We start from the raw sequence: 15,963 nt of genomic DNA, 5'->3' as shown, positions 1-15,963 counted from the left end.
TTTGACGATTGCAGGGGCTAAAATTAGCACGTGAATAATAATCACCGGCCAGAGAGCTGCTTTTCATTGAAAGTTTGGCAGGAGAGCGCGCGCTGCATGCCAGATCAGGGGTGCTGCTCTACGGATGTGTGCAGCAGCAGCAGGCAGTCAGGAAGCAAAGGAAAGTTGACACTGGAAACCATATTGTTAACAGCAGCATGGGCTAAGTTGCCAGTGCTTTTAGATGACTGTGGAGGTTGCCAGATTCCTGCACCACGGCTGGCTAGAGAACTGCAGAGCAACATTACAAACAAACAAGCAGCGTCACAAGGGTTACATCCAGAATTGTACCAACCTGTTGGCATGCTGTTCATAGCCACAATGAAAATCTACTACACCCTCAAAGAGTGGAAAAAAGGAAACATAACAGAAGTTTTTTTTCAAAGTGAAGTCCGCAGCTATGTGGAGCATATGTTCCAGTGCAGCAACTTCCTTCTGTAATTAATGAAGTTCTCCAAAGGGAACAGTCTGATTAAGTGAAAACTTTTCTTATTCTCCACAGGCCATGTTTGCAGAGCTCAGAGAGAAGCGGCTTCGAAAGAATTCCTGAGAACTAGGCGACCCTGGTTTGTCATGCAGCTGGCATCTCTTTTATGGAGTCACTTTCAAAGCTTTTCCCCTACAAGTGGCATCAAAAACATCTGTTCCCAGGGCAGCCACCCACATGAGAGATTGCCCAGTCCTGGCAGGATGGCCTGCAGATGTAGGCAACAACCGACATGCAAATGTAGATGTAAAACCCCAGACAGCCACAACGTGACAGTTAAGACAACAACATGCCAAGAGTCACAAAGGGGAGAGGAGAGGAAAATAGAAAAGAATAGAGAGTGGAAAGATAGGGAAGAGAAGAGAACCTGAATAGGAAGAGATGATAGGTTATAGAGGAACAGGAATACAATAACTAGTAATTCTGAGGCAGTGTCTCCTGGCCATATTGAAGGATATGCAGTGGAGTAGCAGTAGCACAGCTATATTAAGGCTACTGTGTCCAGGGTGTATGAGATGCCGTAAAATGTGCACTCTACTCGTGCTCAGAGCAGTGCAAAACACTGTGCATCATTAAGGGAAGTGTGCTTAAGTACTGTCCACAGCCCTGTAAAGGGACTGCTAGTGGGGGGAGAGTGGATAGAGGGAGGCAATGGGAAATGGTCTGAGTTATTTCCATTCCCTCAGCCCGTTTATGGAAACATTATGGGAGCAAGGTTCAGTTCTCACGGAGGAGGAAAAGATTCGGGAAGCAAGTGAGAGTGAGAAACAGGAGAAAGTGAAGGAGGGAGTGAAAGAGAAAAAGGAGGAGGGAGTGTAGAAATGCTGCTTTTAGCTGTTTTCTCTGGAAAAGACCTTGCTCTGTGTGTGTCCTTCATTGTCTGATTCTCCCTCTGGCAAAGGCCACAAAAGCCTCCATTTATCTGTCCTGAGCATCTAGGCTTATTGAGAAAAGGCCCTGAAAGGCGGGCAGCCATCACATGTGCCAGGGTGACATGGCTTTTCCCTTGTTAACACTTTAGTCTTGCACCCGGAGCGCACCCAACACAATCTCCACCAGAGTGAGGGATTACTCCTGCCGACAAACAGGGGGAAAAGAGGTAGTACATCTGTTCTATATATTTGCATTTCTTTGGTTGAGATCACAATACACCACTTGACTCGATGGAAAGCGAACATTCTCAGTCAGGCGTGAGAAACCCACCCCATCAATGAGGCCTTTTTCCACCCTTTGGTTTCTTTAACCAGGGCAACAGCACATCACAAGGAGCGGTTTGCACAAAACACAATCTGTCAACTCGGAGGCAGACGGGGCCGGTTTATTCATGATTCGCCCTCATCAGTTTCTATTTACTCAGTGTTCTTGGTAGTAGAAAGGCGACCAAGTGCAATTTTAGGACATTGCAATGTGCGCTATTCAGCAATCTGCAGCTCTAATTGCAGAGTGAGAGGAATTTTCTACATCTCTAGCATTGAGGCACAACAGCTGCAGCTGGCATGGCATGCAGTGGGTGTGTTTAAGGGAGGTGTGGTGACTAAAAGGGTGTCAAAGACTAACCACCCACTGAGAGCCATCCACACACGCACACCTACGTATAAACACACACAAATGGACGCAGTGTTACATGCACACCCACGTGTTCACAATCACGCAGTTTGCTTTTGTCTCCATGTACAGATTGATAATGTTAACGATACAGCAAAGCATCAGGGGAAACACTGCACTCTAAAAATGTGCTTCACTCTCTATTGCCACTCATCAGCAAAGCCTTGATCTCACTGATTTAGAGAGGAGTCAGCTGCCATATACAAACAAAACTCACATACAGCGTATTCCATTCCTCCAATCAACTGGTCATCGTCATCTCCTGCTAAATATCTGTGCACACACCTGCACACAGTGTATGTGATTCATAAAAAAAGTGTTGAGAGGAGGAAGTGACATGAATGCTCGTTTTTAACCTCACTATCTCTCTATCTCGTCCCACCACCATCTTCCCATCCTCCCATTCTGAATGTTAAATGGGGAAAAGTGTCCAGGGAGATGAGCGCGGATGAATTCATTCCTTCATTCCTTGACTTCCACAAGCAGCTAAGTGCACTGATCTGATCTGACGTGAGGTCCCCCAGTGATCAAGTGACCTTTGACCTTCAGAACCGATCGAGGCCAACAATCTGATGAGGTGCTCTCGTGAAGGGGGGAAGGGAACATACAAAGAATTGGAGGAGCAGATGAAGAACAACCATCACACCAGTCATAAGGAGTACAGTTGTCTTGCAAACTGCAGCATTTCCTCCAGAGAGACCTAACTGGCGAATACAAATGGAAGTCCTCTGGCATTAATATTTATGTCATTCAGAATGACATTAAAAGAGCTGGAGTTAGATTCTTTAATGTACTTCCACCTCACTCAAGCAGAGATCGGGCACAAGATGAAAAATGTGCTCAGGAAGGTGTCTGTCCTTAATCACAGAGCTGGCCAGACTTTACAACGGCATCCCAAATAAGCTCAGATTTCCTTATTCCTCTCTTCCTTATCTCTAAACTGCAGCAGGCTCTGAAGAATGTCACCAAGATGGCAGCATTCAGAGAGAACACCAGGCGCTGGCAGCTGTACAACATGCACTCAGGGTCAACCAAGCAACAGAATCAAGAGGAAAGTCTTGCTTTCATTTAGATAGACTGCAAACGCAGTGGTATATCCAGCAGGGTTTGATAAGATGGACAACTCCCACAGGCTGTTGCTATAAATAAGACATTAGTCAACCTACCTAGTTAATAAGAGAGTCCTTTTAGCACTATGCATCTGACCTTGAAGTAGCACCTCACAAATATGAAACATTTGAATTGTCAGCATTGCTATCAGCCCTGAGAAAGTACAGACAATAACACCAATCAATACTAGATCAGTAACAACCACAGTATTCCAGTATGGGACTCCCTGGGGCAAAATCCTATCAAGCAGAGGCTCAAGGTTAGGGGTGTGTCTTTTTACAGCTTCTATGGCAAGAAAACGTTCACAAAGCCATCACATTATACTCTGTAAACCTAGCCATGGCCATGTTGTTGATTCTGCAGTGCGACAACAAAAACACTGAGGGGATAAAGCAAAGGTGAAGCAGCAATCCATGAAATCAACAAACAGGGAACTGGCTCTGTTTTAAGTCTGGGGAAATGCAAGCAGTCTCCTCCTCGGGGATCCCAGACTTGGACCACCTTTCAGTGAAAATTAAACAAAATGACAGGAAACAATTAACTGCCACTCATTTCTCTCCTTGCCCACCCCGAGAAAATGTCAAATGTCACCACCTGAGAGAATGGATCTCCGTGTGTGAACTGATGAGAGTAACTGTGTTAACATGCATTTAACTAACCTGATTATTGTTGGCTTTCTGCGGTAACCTTGTTTAGAGTCATTAAATGAGAAACTGTTTCCTCAATCAGGGAGGGGACTGGGAGGAACCAGGTTAGCGAGAAGAAACTTGGATTCTTGGCATGTGTCAACTTAACCTTTGGAGCTTCACATAGTGAACAACAAAGACCTGAGTCAGCAGAGTATCACTGGAGGAAAAGGTAAGATATTAAAGTAAATATACAACAACGTAAATCCATCAACAAGCTGGAGGCTTATTCTGACCTCTGACCTTTTGGTGTTTGTCTTCTCCACCTAAACACAGATTATCTTGAGACAAATGAGAACAGTGTAATTATACAGCTGCTCCTGTGGTCAGATACACAGCACCTGGCTGTGTATCCAGCAGTTGTGTGTTCAATTGTGTTGAGCTCAGAGCTGAACTGTATGTGGCCCTACAGTCCTGTTTACATTTCAGAGAGGTTCCACGGGCTTGCAGTAAACACAGCCTGGGGAAGGTAAGCACTGAATGAACACACAGTGTAACTGTTAGGCATTGTAAGAATTACTTATACAGAGATCTCTTGTTAGGATCCTAACATAGTGTCTGGGCCAGTGTTTGCCTGAATGTGTTATGTAATCTCCTTTTCTTTTGTCCCTTCTTCTTTTAAGGCAGTAAACCCATATAAAGGCCAGTATTCAGTATCAAATGTATTTCCCCACTGGCTCTGGATCCCACAGCATCCTAACCCCTATGGCTAACCTCCAAACGTCCATGGCAGCTTTCTATACTCTTCAGCGGAGAGGAGGAGGGGAGCACTTGATCTCCTCCACATTAACAGACAGTGCGATTACAGAAGCAAGAGAAAGGAAAAAAAAAAAAAAAAAATCAGGCCACTGTCACTCCAGATCATTATACTCCGTCAACAGCCTTTACAAATCGCATAAAAGGAAGGCCAGTCAAAATGATGTAGCAAAGAAAGAGGAAAAAAAACAAGTGAGATGGAATATACTACTCTAGCTTTGAATTAGCTCTGCTTGGCTGGACCGGTGCTCCTTAAACACATCATACCGCTGTTGCAGCAGCCCCGGGTACAAGGAAAGGCCAGGCTGACTGCAAGCCATGCACAGTTCAGCTCCTCTCTGCTTTAGCCTTCCCTTCCACTCTATGTAAAAGGGTTTCCCACACACACCAGTAACTCCAGTATCTCAGCCTCATCTAAAATAGCCACAACCACGTCTTTGCTAACAGCAAGTTACAAGAATAGGCCAAAGGCAAAATGATGTACAGGCATTTTTGTGCTTCAGTAAGTGGACACAAAGGCTTCATAGTAATGTTCTGGTTTAATGGTGTGCATAATTCAAAAGCTGAAGTGAACTACAAGACACAAAATATTTATATTTCAAGGACACTGACAGGAGGATAAGGTTATAAAGTTTATTTTGACCAAATGAAGCTCTAGAAATTGAGAAAAGCTTGGCGTGGAAGAATGTTACGGTGTCTCCAACAGCTTGACAGCTTGACAGCTCGCTGTTGCTGTCAAATGAAAATAATAACACAATCAGAATAATACATTGCATCACAACAGTTTGAAAAACACACTAGAAACGAAACTGCACATGACCAAAGTTGTGTTATACTTCTGGGATTTCTTGGATAAACCACATATATTCAGTAAAGTAAACACATTATCATCATTTGATTTATGGACTAGTGGAAACACAAACAAGAAAAACATCCTCCTCCCAATGCGTTTCGTCAGCGCTTTTAAGAAACACAATGACAAACTACAGACCATGACAAGACTTTCTAATTTGTCTCGTGTTAGTGAGCTGGCAACATGAAAGGAACCAACAAAAAAAAACAAAAAAAACATAGTTTCTCACAATTGATAAAGGGCTGTTTTGGAGAAATTTCCTTCCTGTAAAACAGCTGATACCCAGAAATCTTGTACATTCCCATCAGAACTGCACACAAAGCAGAACAGGAGAAGTCACAACAACAAAGCAGCCTCTAAAAAACAGAATAATAAAATATCCCTTAGATTTTCCTTTTATTCTTAGATCCTTATATTCTTCACACCTTGAGGAAATACTGTTTAAAGAAGCTGTCTTTCAGTGCACTGTGCAATATGTACTGAAGCAACCCTACTGTTCATGTAGGTTAAATTGTATTTCGACAGTGCCTCATGCTTCAACAACAGTGTGGATTGGAAGCACTGCAGTGCACTGGTGAGGTTAAGTGAAGGATACTGGCTCCAGCAGCAATGCCTCAGTGACTTTCTCGCACACACGCAAACACACTTTATGGCACATCTGTCACGGCTCTGCTCCATTTGACTTGTTAATTACAATGAACCTCTATCAGAAACAAGTCAGCATACTTTTATGCTTTAAAACAACTCAACCAATGGCTATTTGCTCCTTGGCTTACCCGAGGTCGATTTGTCAGTCAAGGGCGCAGATGTTTGCGCGGGGGCTTTCGTGCAGGATTGGCCTAGATTCTGTGACTACAGGTCCAGTTTGCTGCACCTTTGAGGACTCTAACATGGCTAATATCACATAAACAGATATTATGAAATAAATAATCCTATTAATAAATACAAAAAATAATAAAATGAACCAAGAAATTGCGAAATAATTCCACCCTCTCGGACCCACAAATTAACTCAACTCACTGTTTATTAATTATTTCATAATTTTTATTGGTTGAGGGGGGACAAGGTGGGAACTCATCAAGAATTTATTTGTTCATTTTTCACATTTTTCTGAATCTATACATTATGCTTTTTTTATTTTACATTTCTTTTTGTATCTAATAAATGTTATTTTAGAGTTCCATATTTGTCATCTATACTTAAGTGGAATTCAACAAATGAATAGACAAAGACACAAAGACAGAAAATCTACAGAGGCCGTAATGGCATGCAGTATGAACTCTGGATGTATCACCCACACCCAGTCCTGTCTGCCAATTCAGACAGGCCCTTTCTTTTTCGCTACAGCAGCAAAGAGGTATGCACAACAGCACTAAACCAAATCCCTTCTTATCTCCCATTGGAGGCTGGCTGTGACCACAGAGGTCAGTAGTCCCGATTGTCTGGGCCCACTGAGGGGAACACAGACCGAGTTAACCCCATGGGTCACGACTGGTCCTTGGACTCAGTGGCCATCAGGTTAATGACTGGCCAACGCTCATTCTCTCCATTGTGACCCAGTGACAGACATGTAGACAAAACATGGAGGGAGAGTCAGCAACTTTCAATGGCCTTTTCCCCAACATTCCTGATATGGACACTAATGAGTCCCTAAGGGAACAAGAGGTGCAGACATAATTCATCTTGGCAAGACACATTTTCCTATATTCTCCACTAGTGCAAATCCATAATGCATGAAAATGATGTTTTTTGGAATGACATGAAATGATTGGCTTGGTGAAATAAGAGTGATGCTCCCCTGCTCAGAGCTCTGACAATGGGTATTTGCACCGCTGTCCACTGGGTATAAATAAAACTATTGTATAACAGGAAGACTAAAAACTTTAGTGCAAAGCCAGACGACTGTAGTTTCCCTCCATTTTGCTCTATAGCTTTATGATCAAGCTGTAGGTATAACTGCACCATTATCTCACCCCACTGTGCATAACCAGTGGGGTGGGGTGAGCTCCTTCATTTTCAAAATCTTCAGAAATTATGACGATCATGGTCCTCCTTTATAAACTGAGATGATCCACGTTTCACCATTGTGTCTGAAGATTGAAGAGATTATCTGGAGAATTAATGATTTTCTATCAGATGGAAAAATATCATATAGTTACACATCTGTGTTGGCTGTGAGGGCTACATCTGTAAACCACCGCCATACAGTAAAGGTCATATGGAGCTCCGCCTGTCACTCGTGTGTATGATGGAGCTTAGTCCAGAAGTCATGTGTGGTTTCAAAAGGTCATCATTAAATAGTGAGGTCCAGGCTGGTCTAAGCTGGTCACATGATGATGTTTTCATGACCAGTGACACAGTAATGATATCTGATACACTGATATATGACAATATGTTGTTGCTTATTTTCCATCCGCAATGCAACAAAAGGTCTTTAAAACAGCTGTATCAAGGATATTGAGAAGCATACTGTGTATCATCCATTGCTCCAGCTGTAGCTATCAGATGCCTAATCTTTTCCACTAATGGTCTAGCCATGCATGTACAGGCAGTGATGGCAAAGTCAGTCATCAGAGGGCTCAAACCTTTAACCTCCCTCCTGACCCGGCATCTCACCTCGTCCTCGGTCCCTCAGAAGCTCGGATGTGTATCAGCAGACGTTGACAGTGTCGTCGCCATCAGCATTTGACATCTGTCATTATACCATCTGCTCCATCCAGCAGCTTCCCCCTCCAACCATGGCAGTGCTTTTTCATCCAAATGTTCCTGGCACACCAGAAAGCCACTGGATTAGTGGCAAGAGGGTGGCAAGTTAAAGAGATGGGCTGTCGAGCAGCTATTTTAGACAGTTTTAGACATTTACTAATACCATGAAAACTGCACCATTCCTCCTTAAAAACCAATGTAAAGTACAATAGAGAAATCTCTAGGCAAAATGCCTTTAAATGGCAGGTGTCATATCTGACCAAACACATCATCCATCTGTGTCTAATCTAGTGTATCCACTATAAGGCTTACCCACATGAGCAAGATCAGATTAACCAACGATACATTTACTAGACACAAACAAATAAACAAACAGAGTGGCACATGAGGACGCCAATCCACATATATCCTTAAGCAATGCACCACAGGCCATAACATCTCATTTGTGCACATCACATAAAGAGTGGAAATATGGTGCCGTGAAGGGCTGCTGGCGTCTTCCTGTGGTTCCCAGAGATGCACAATGACATACGCCAGCGCCTGAGCAAAGCTGTTAAACATGCTGTCTTGATGCCATTACACTGATTACACATGAGAAGTCCCATAATGTGCACTTCAGACTAAAATTATGAGTGACCCTAAGAGAATCCAACACACTGACCTTGAAGCAGTGGGAGTGGAAGATCACATGGTAGCCATTTTTCAACATGCCTCAGATAATAATACGAAAGGTTTATTGCTGCTTTTTATTCCAAACCGGTGGGAAGCATTTCTGGCACTGATGAGGTAGATAGTTCAGGAGTTTTCACATGATCAGGAATTTTACAAATCTATTTGATACCCCAAATCAAAAGTAAGCCGTATTTCAAGTCTTTGTCAGTACTGTACACATTATGAACACTGCTCAGTAAACCACGCACCTCCACCACAAACAGATCCCCCGTGGAACAGGGAATCGATTCATAAAAAAAACATCAACCTAATGACGGCATCTGTGCTTTCCCTGACAGTGATGAGTGGGCTTAAATTCTTCCATAAATCCAGACTGCAATCAAAACAAAGGCTGGCAGAAAAGACGAAGAGAGAGTCTGGCTCTCACAACAGGCGCAGGCAGCATGTGATCCCCTGTCTGCTGGTTGGTTGGTTTTGAAGCAACAGGATTTGGCTGGAGAGGCCTATTGTGACTCCTGGCTAACCAGTCAGCCAGCCAGCCAGCCAGCCGGTCAGCTGGTCGGCCAGCACAGACCAGACCACGGTTCCTGATCCCTGTCACATGGATGCGGTGTGGGATCTGTTGGAAAGAGGCACCAAATGCTTTGGCATTTTTCTATGGTACAATAAGAAGAAATGCATCACCCCTAAGTCCAGTTTTTTTTTCCTTCTGCTGTTCTCCAAATCATGACTAGTTGCACACCGGTAGCAAAGAACCGTGGGAACAGAGACAAAGAAAGGGAAAGACCAGTAGACCAGTCAGTGCACAAGAAGACTGAACTCACTCGCTACTGTTAAGCAATTTCCCAAACCTAAACAAAGCCCCCAAACAACTGTTTGTTATTGCAATATCTTTACAGGCAATTTCTGTGTCCAAACACAACATAACGGTTGTAGTGGGGCGTCTCCGAGCCCACTAGGTCGGAAGACATCCTAAACAGCTCTGCAATGATAACAACTGGATATGGCCCCTGGACATGTCACAGGAAGCCGTTTCTCTGCCAAACCTGACAGGTGCCTTATTGTTCAGCTGAGAACACATTGTGCACATAACTTTATTTTGAAAGATATCTATCCGGCTCAATTACCCATTGTCTGGTTAGTCAGGCAGAAGGCGCTTTTAGAAATAGATGAGAACATATTTCTTCTTCAGGGCCCATTCTGCACCAGATTGATGGCAGAATGCAACAGATCTCTATTCAAAGTAAGATTGAAAGATGTGCCTTGGCATTGTCATTATTATGGCTGCTGAATAGGTCTCCCTCCAGGAGTGCACTGCTAGCAGTGGGTGAGATGGGGTACCTCAGCAGCCGCATTTTCATCTACATTAGGGAAGATCTTGTCTTTAATCTATGTTTCATCCATCTGGAAAACACCTGCCTTCCCTTCTGTACTGTAAAAAAACATAAACTTTCCAACAAAAAGCCAGGAAAGCCAGTAAACACTGAAATTTAAGATCAAAAAGGTTAAGTATTGTGTGCACCTACATAATGAGGCATTAATTCAAACTGGGTTGGAAACTATGTTAACTAATAGAAATATTTGCATGACGACAGAGAAAACGAGGAGATTAATTGGGTGGTTTTTCGCTTTTGTGCACAATAATAGCAAATTCTTCACACATCACTACAGATGTCTTTATGTCCGTTCAGGAGAGTGGTCAGCTGAAAAATTGCCTCCATGATGTGCAGCCCTATGACAGCTGGATTTAAGCCAAACATTTTTGGTGTTAAAGGAAAATATGTTAAATGTTATACCAGGCCATGCACATACTGGAGCCATCTTAAAACACTCTTGTGCCTACTTAGTTCAGCACAGCCCCACAGAAAACTAATCCTTCCCAGACATAAAACCCAGTGAAAAATAATGGTGTCTTATTGATTTTAACGCTAAAGGAGCAGGGAACTCTTTATGCCTGATCTGTTCAGATGGGACCTGTGAAGCCAAAAGGACATAAATCCAGAGCGCTGAAAATTAAGTGATGGAAACTTACATTTACACCCAAGAACACCTAATTGTTGTGTCTGCAGCTAGCCACAAGCAGAGGAATAGGCCTGTTTGTTTCCCTTTATTGGAGTTTTAGTTATTGTGGAGGATAAACTTCCTGCAGGGAAATAGCAGAGGATATGGTACTGGAAGACAAACAACATTTCACTTGTTTACTCTTTCAGTGGGGTATACAGTGCACTGTATATTGAATACAAGAGCAGACCGTAATAAAGCAGCATTGTATATGCTGCCTATAAATTGTATATTCTGCCTATAAACAGAGCGTCAGATATTATTTATGGGAAATACAAAAAAAAAAAAAAAAAACTGATGTTCGGGGAACTTGTTCTTTGTCTGGACATACTGACAGTGCTCCACAAAGTGAGGCTCCCTCTAAATAAGCACATAAAACAACAGAAAAGCACAGTAGACTGTGACTTGCTTTGACCGTTGCTTGTATAAATAATAATTTATCACACTCTGAGCTTTGCAGAACAATGATATATTGCCTGTTAGACTATAGCTGCGGTCTTCACCTACAGTGTGCATGTGAAGGCTTTACTACCGATGACCAGTTGTACAATGATGCCTTTATCGCCCCCCATCGTTTTCATGGAAGCATTCCACTAAACAAACTCATTCAAAAATATTTCTGTGCTAATCCAGTCCAGTTACCCACACCCGACTCCCAGCACGCGCGCACGCACACACACACACCACCACCACGACCACCACCAAAAATATGACGTCAACATGTAATATCATTAACCGTAAAAATTAATTTTTAAAAATTGGAATGATATAACAGCCTACCTCGTGGAATATGAATATAAAATGTTATGTATTTTGCATTGAATTTGGTCTACATGCATGGCTAACGTGCTTCTTGGTAAATAAACAAACAAACAGGTCAAGTACAACAGCATACCATACACTTTATGAATAGACACAAACATAGGCTATAGATAGGCTACATCTGAAACATCATATCCTCCACCTCTTTTTATGTTTCTCGCTCAAATTACACGAGCTTAGGTGGCTGAAAGTAACTTTGTGTTTGTATCCTTTGTGTTCACTATTATCATGGATGTGCCAGTGAGTCTCTTCGGCTTTCGCCCACTGTGTGTTTCGCTCCTCACTTTTAGCTACAGCCCTACTTTTTACTTTGTTGTTCGGTTCAGAGGGAGAAAAAAAGACACTCGGGTCTTACCTTACAATGTGAGCGGTGTCCTGACCGGGGTTGCCAGATTGTTGACGTTGTTAGTTATCCTTGAGAGGTAAAACCAGTTGTATCAGTCGTAGTCGCTCTGACATCTCACTCTTTCGCTTTCAGCCTCCAGACTGAAGTAGCACGGACCATAGCGATATCCATCCAGCACCTATCTCCGGTGATGACAGCGCGCAAGCAAAAGGCTCCGCCCACCCGACGCTGGTCCAAACTCTGTGTTTTTCAATCACTGTCTGGTCTAATAAATCACTATCAGAGATTTATACTCTGAAACTGAAAGGGGACTGAGTGGTTAACGTTTTCTACATGTTAAAGGCGAATAATGAACCTGCTAACCTAACCTAAGTCCGCTAGCCTTGTTGCCATTCACCACAAGACTATTGTGGTCTGTATGCCCAATAAGCCCTACAGTGGCACCATCTGGTGAACTGCAGAAAAGTTGCTCTCCCAAACTCTACCTGAATAAATTATCATCTCCATATACCTTCGGTTTATGCTTTTAATATATTGTGTTTGCCTGTATTTACTTTGCAGTTTTTGTTGTTGCTTTGTTTGCTTGTTTGTTTGTTTGGTTTTTTTTTTTTTTACTATTTCCTATTACTTCATTTAAAAATAGGAACCCAGAATCAAATGTATTTACAATTATTTATTTTATTTATTTTTTAAAGCAATACTAATGAACATAAAGTCAATTTTAAATTCGTGATATAGCCAAAGGAACCCTGAAACTACATTTCCCAGGTATTTCTGGTTATTGTATGACGTATAATGCTCGCGACAGTTGTTTGTCTCCATGGAGCCGATGGAAGCTAAAAGCCCGACGAGTTTGCGGATTAGCTAAAAGCTTGTTAGTTGGCTGAGTGGGTTTTTTGTGGTCACACAGCTTTCAGGATGTCAGCAGGACAAAATAGTGACATTCTTAAGACTCTGTTTTCATTTGAGCTTTTGGTAAAAAATGTCCGAATCGAGAGAGATACTAAAGTTTCCGACGAGCTGGCTGTTGGAGTGCGACTGCTAGATTTCCCAACGCTGCTCATCTATCAGCCTCAACCCAGAAGTGGTGACATTAACCGACCCGGGGAGCATGACAAAGAAAAGAGAAGGGAATACGCCTTTAATAGAGGCAAGTCTTGTTTCTTCCAAATGAACCTGGATTCACTGCACACCCATCTATCTAACACCCCTCTCTATGCTATGGTGTTGGATGTGAAGGAGGAGATTCCCAAATTAGTTGGCTCCTCCCTGATATCACTGGCCAAAGTGATAGACAGAATCAGGCAGGATGTGACTGAGCATGGTGTTTCTGCTCCCTCATCACACGGAGAAAGGCGGCTTGTTAGCATGTGCAGCCTCACAGGGGAGAAAAATGGCTTGATTTCCCTGAGTTATAAACTGATAAGTCTGGGAGCTAGTTTATTGCCACATATCAGGGACAGGAGGGATCTTCAACGCACCAGAGTACATGGAGGACAACATGTACAAGAAAGCATCGAGGAGAAAAACATATGTATAGAATCATTGCCTTATGACTGTAGGAATGCCCATTCACCCACACTGGACAAGTCTGACATTAGCAGAGACGCCCAAAACAAGGGACTGGCAAACACAAAAATCTCAATGAGTGAGGACAAGCAGGACGGCACTGCTGTGTGTGTTGCTACCAAACACACACCAAGAACCCAAATTCCTCAAACACTCCAAGAAATTGAAAACTATTTTGAGGAGGATTTAACCATATTCTGTCCCCCACGTCTTTACTACAGTAATTCTGCAGAGGAAAAAAGCAAAAACGAAGGAGGGGATTATAAGTTGTTGACCCTAGACTCAGAAGCTTTTACATTTGAAGACTCATGCTCTGAGGATGAGATGTCTGAAAAGAGAATTGAGTTTCCACGTTCTCCAATGATGGAAGAGAGAGTAAAAAATGATGCAAAAACATCAAGAAACCAAGAAAAAAGTGGGGTGAGTCCAAATGTCCTTGGGCAAGCTTTACAACAGATGCCTTTACTAAATGCTCTTCTTGTTGAGCTGTCACAGTTAAATGGCCAGAACCCACAACAGTCCTTGTCTGTTCATCCTAACCTAGCGTGGATTTACAGGCCTGCATCCACAGAGCCTTCAGCTGGGCATGGAGACACACCACGAAAAACGTTGCAGACGACCAGCCAGGGGACTAGTCGCTACTTTAAACATTTACATTCTCCTAGAAACTGTTCTACTCCAATAGTTAGGTCTAAATCTGTGCAAAAGAAAGACAGACAAGAAGAGGTTTTGATTGAGAGTAAAGCTTCCAGTAAATCTCAGAGGAAGAAGCTTGTTTATGGAACCACTAAAACATTTAATCTAAGGCTTAAGCAAATTTCACCTCTTAAAGTAAAACGCCGTCAATGCATGGAATTAACACAGAATGAAACACAGACAAGTTTGACCAAAGGAAAGACAAAGTCAGAAAATAAAGTCGTAAAGTCCAGCAAAAGGAAATCAGTACTAAATCAGAGCTCCAGTATCAATGAAAATATTGAGACAATGATACAAAGCATCACAGTGGACTCTGCACTACAAGGAACAACCACACTTAAACAGAAAAATCTGCATGGGAAAGATAAACATGATAAACAAAACTCAGAAAAACCTTCCCCTTCTGAGAGGAGAGACATGAAATTTATTCACATCCCCAGTGTGGATAGTGACAGCGCTGCCCAAAACAGAGACAAGAACGAGCATCACAGTGAATCAAATCAATCACACTCTGACTCTGACAGGCACAGAGAGGAAATTGAATCCTCAAGAAGCAGCAGACACGGCAGCCCAAAGTCTTCATTTTCAGACTCCAGCGGGGAAGGAAACGAGGAAGCAGACTACGTTGATGACTTTAACAGTCTTGAACCCAGTGATGCCTACTCTCCTGACCCCATGAGTAGCCCTGAGCCCTCTAGAGCCAAAACTCCAAAGTCCCCTGTCCGCCCTGACTTCTGCAACTCCGACTCTGGCTCTGAATCTGTCCAGAGGAGAGCAGTCCTCCCCATGCCCGTCAAAGCCCCCAGCTCTCCCCAGCGCTCTCTGAGGGGTACACACATCATTCGACCTCGAACCCACGCCTCTGCCCTCAGCTTTTCCTCCGACAATGGTGACAGAGAAAGGTCGGCTTCCTTACAAACCATATGCTCCAGAAAGCAGATGACAGACAGCAGCAGAGTGGAAAGGAGTTGGAGTCAAAGGAGTGAGTCCACCAAAAACAACAGTCCAGTTCAAGGATTTTCTGCAGAATCAATATCCTCCTTTGAACCACAGGAGGCTGAGGAACTGGAGGATGAGCTGGGATCTCTGGATTTTAGAAAAGAGTATCAGCATATCTCTGAGCTAGTGGCCAACAAACTCCCTGGTTACACTATGTAAAGAAAAATATATAATTCTACACTATGGTTATATCAAGGCTACACTGTTTCTCCCAACCACAGGAAACAGATGAGTGTAGTATTGTACTGTACACATCTTGCAAATATGTAAATTAAAGTAAAGTTGTAAAGTTGTCCTTTCAGTTATTCTATCTGACAACCTTTTTGAATAAAGACCAGCTTTTTGTGGAAATAATGTGATCATTTTACGTTTTAGTCACTCAGTTACCATTCGGCCACTGGACATTTGCATAAAGCGTTCGACCATGAGTCTTTTAATAACATATAAGAGGATTGAAAATCTCTTTATGCACACCGTTTATGCAAATCATTTAATTTATAATCTCTCATTTCTAGTAGAGGTGTCACAAACTGAAAATCTCCCTCTGCTCAAAGAG

General features: G+C 42.8%; 2 protein-coding genes across 7 annotated transcripts in view; one reads left to right on the top strand and one right to left on the bottom strand.

The window, feature by feature from the left end:
* The window catches only part of sipa1l2a (signal-induced proliferation-associated 1like 2, genome duplicate a), an 80,501-nt gene extending 68,117 nt beyond the window's left edge, over positions 1-12,384 (bottom strand). For 2 of the 6 annotated variants that reach the window (XM_087175472.1, XM_087175473.1), the window contains exon 1: positions 12,153-12,317. The gene's annotated coding sequence lies outside the window, so the exon portion shown is untranslated. Of the gene's footprint in view, positions 1-12,152 lie in introns of all 6 variants that reach the window. The other 4 variants (XM_023411654.2, XM_087175471.1, XM_087175474.1 and 1 more) reach the window with 3 other exon arrangements.
* A 596-nt stretch (positions 12,385-12,980) lies between these two features.
* map10 (microtubule associated protein 10) lies at positions 12,981-15,699 on the top strand. Its single transcript, XM_023411648.2, has one exon. The coding sequence runs from the start codon at positions 13,062-13,064 to the stop codon at positions 15,564-15,566; it is 2,505 nt and encodes an 834-aa protein (XP_023267416.1). The 5' UTR covers positions 12,981-13,061; the 3' UTR covers positions 15,567-15,699.
* The last annotated feature ends 264 nt before the right edge of the window (positions 15,700-15,963 follow it).

Source organism: Seriola lalandi, unplaced genomic scaffold, assembly GCF_002814215.2.
Source record: "Seriola lalandi dorsalis isolate HSWRI2012SDOR001 ecotype SW California unplaced genomic scaffold, Sedor1 jcf7180002054470, whole genome shotgun sequence".
Taxonomy (NCBI): Eukaryota; Metazoa; Chordata; class Actinopteri; order Carangiformes; family Carangidae; genus Seriola; species Seriola lalandi.
This window is presented reverse-complemented; position numbering and strand designations above follow the sequence as displayed.

Excerpts from the sequence above, each read along its gene's own strand:
- map10 (XM_023411648.2), top strand. The coding sequence starts at position 13,062 with ATGTCAGCAGGACAAAATAGTGACATTCTTAAGACTCTGTTTTCATTT.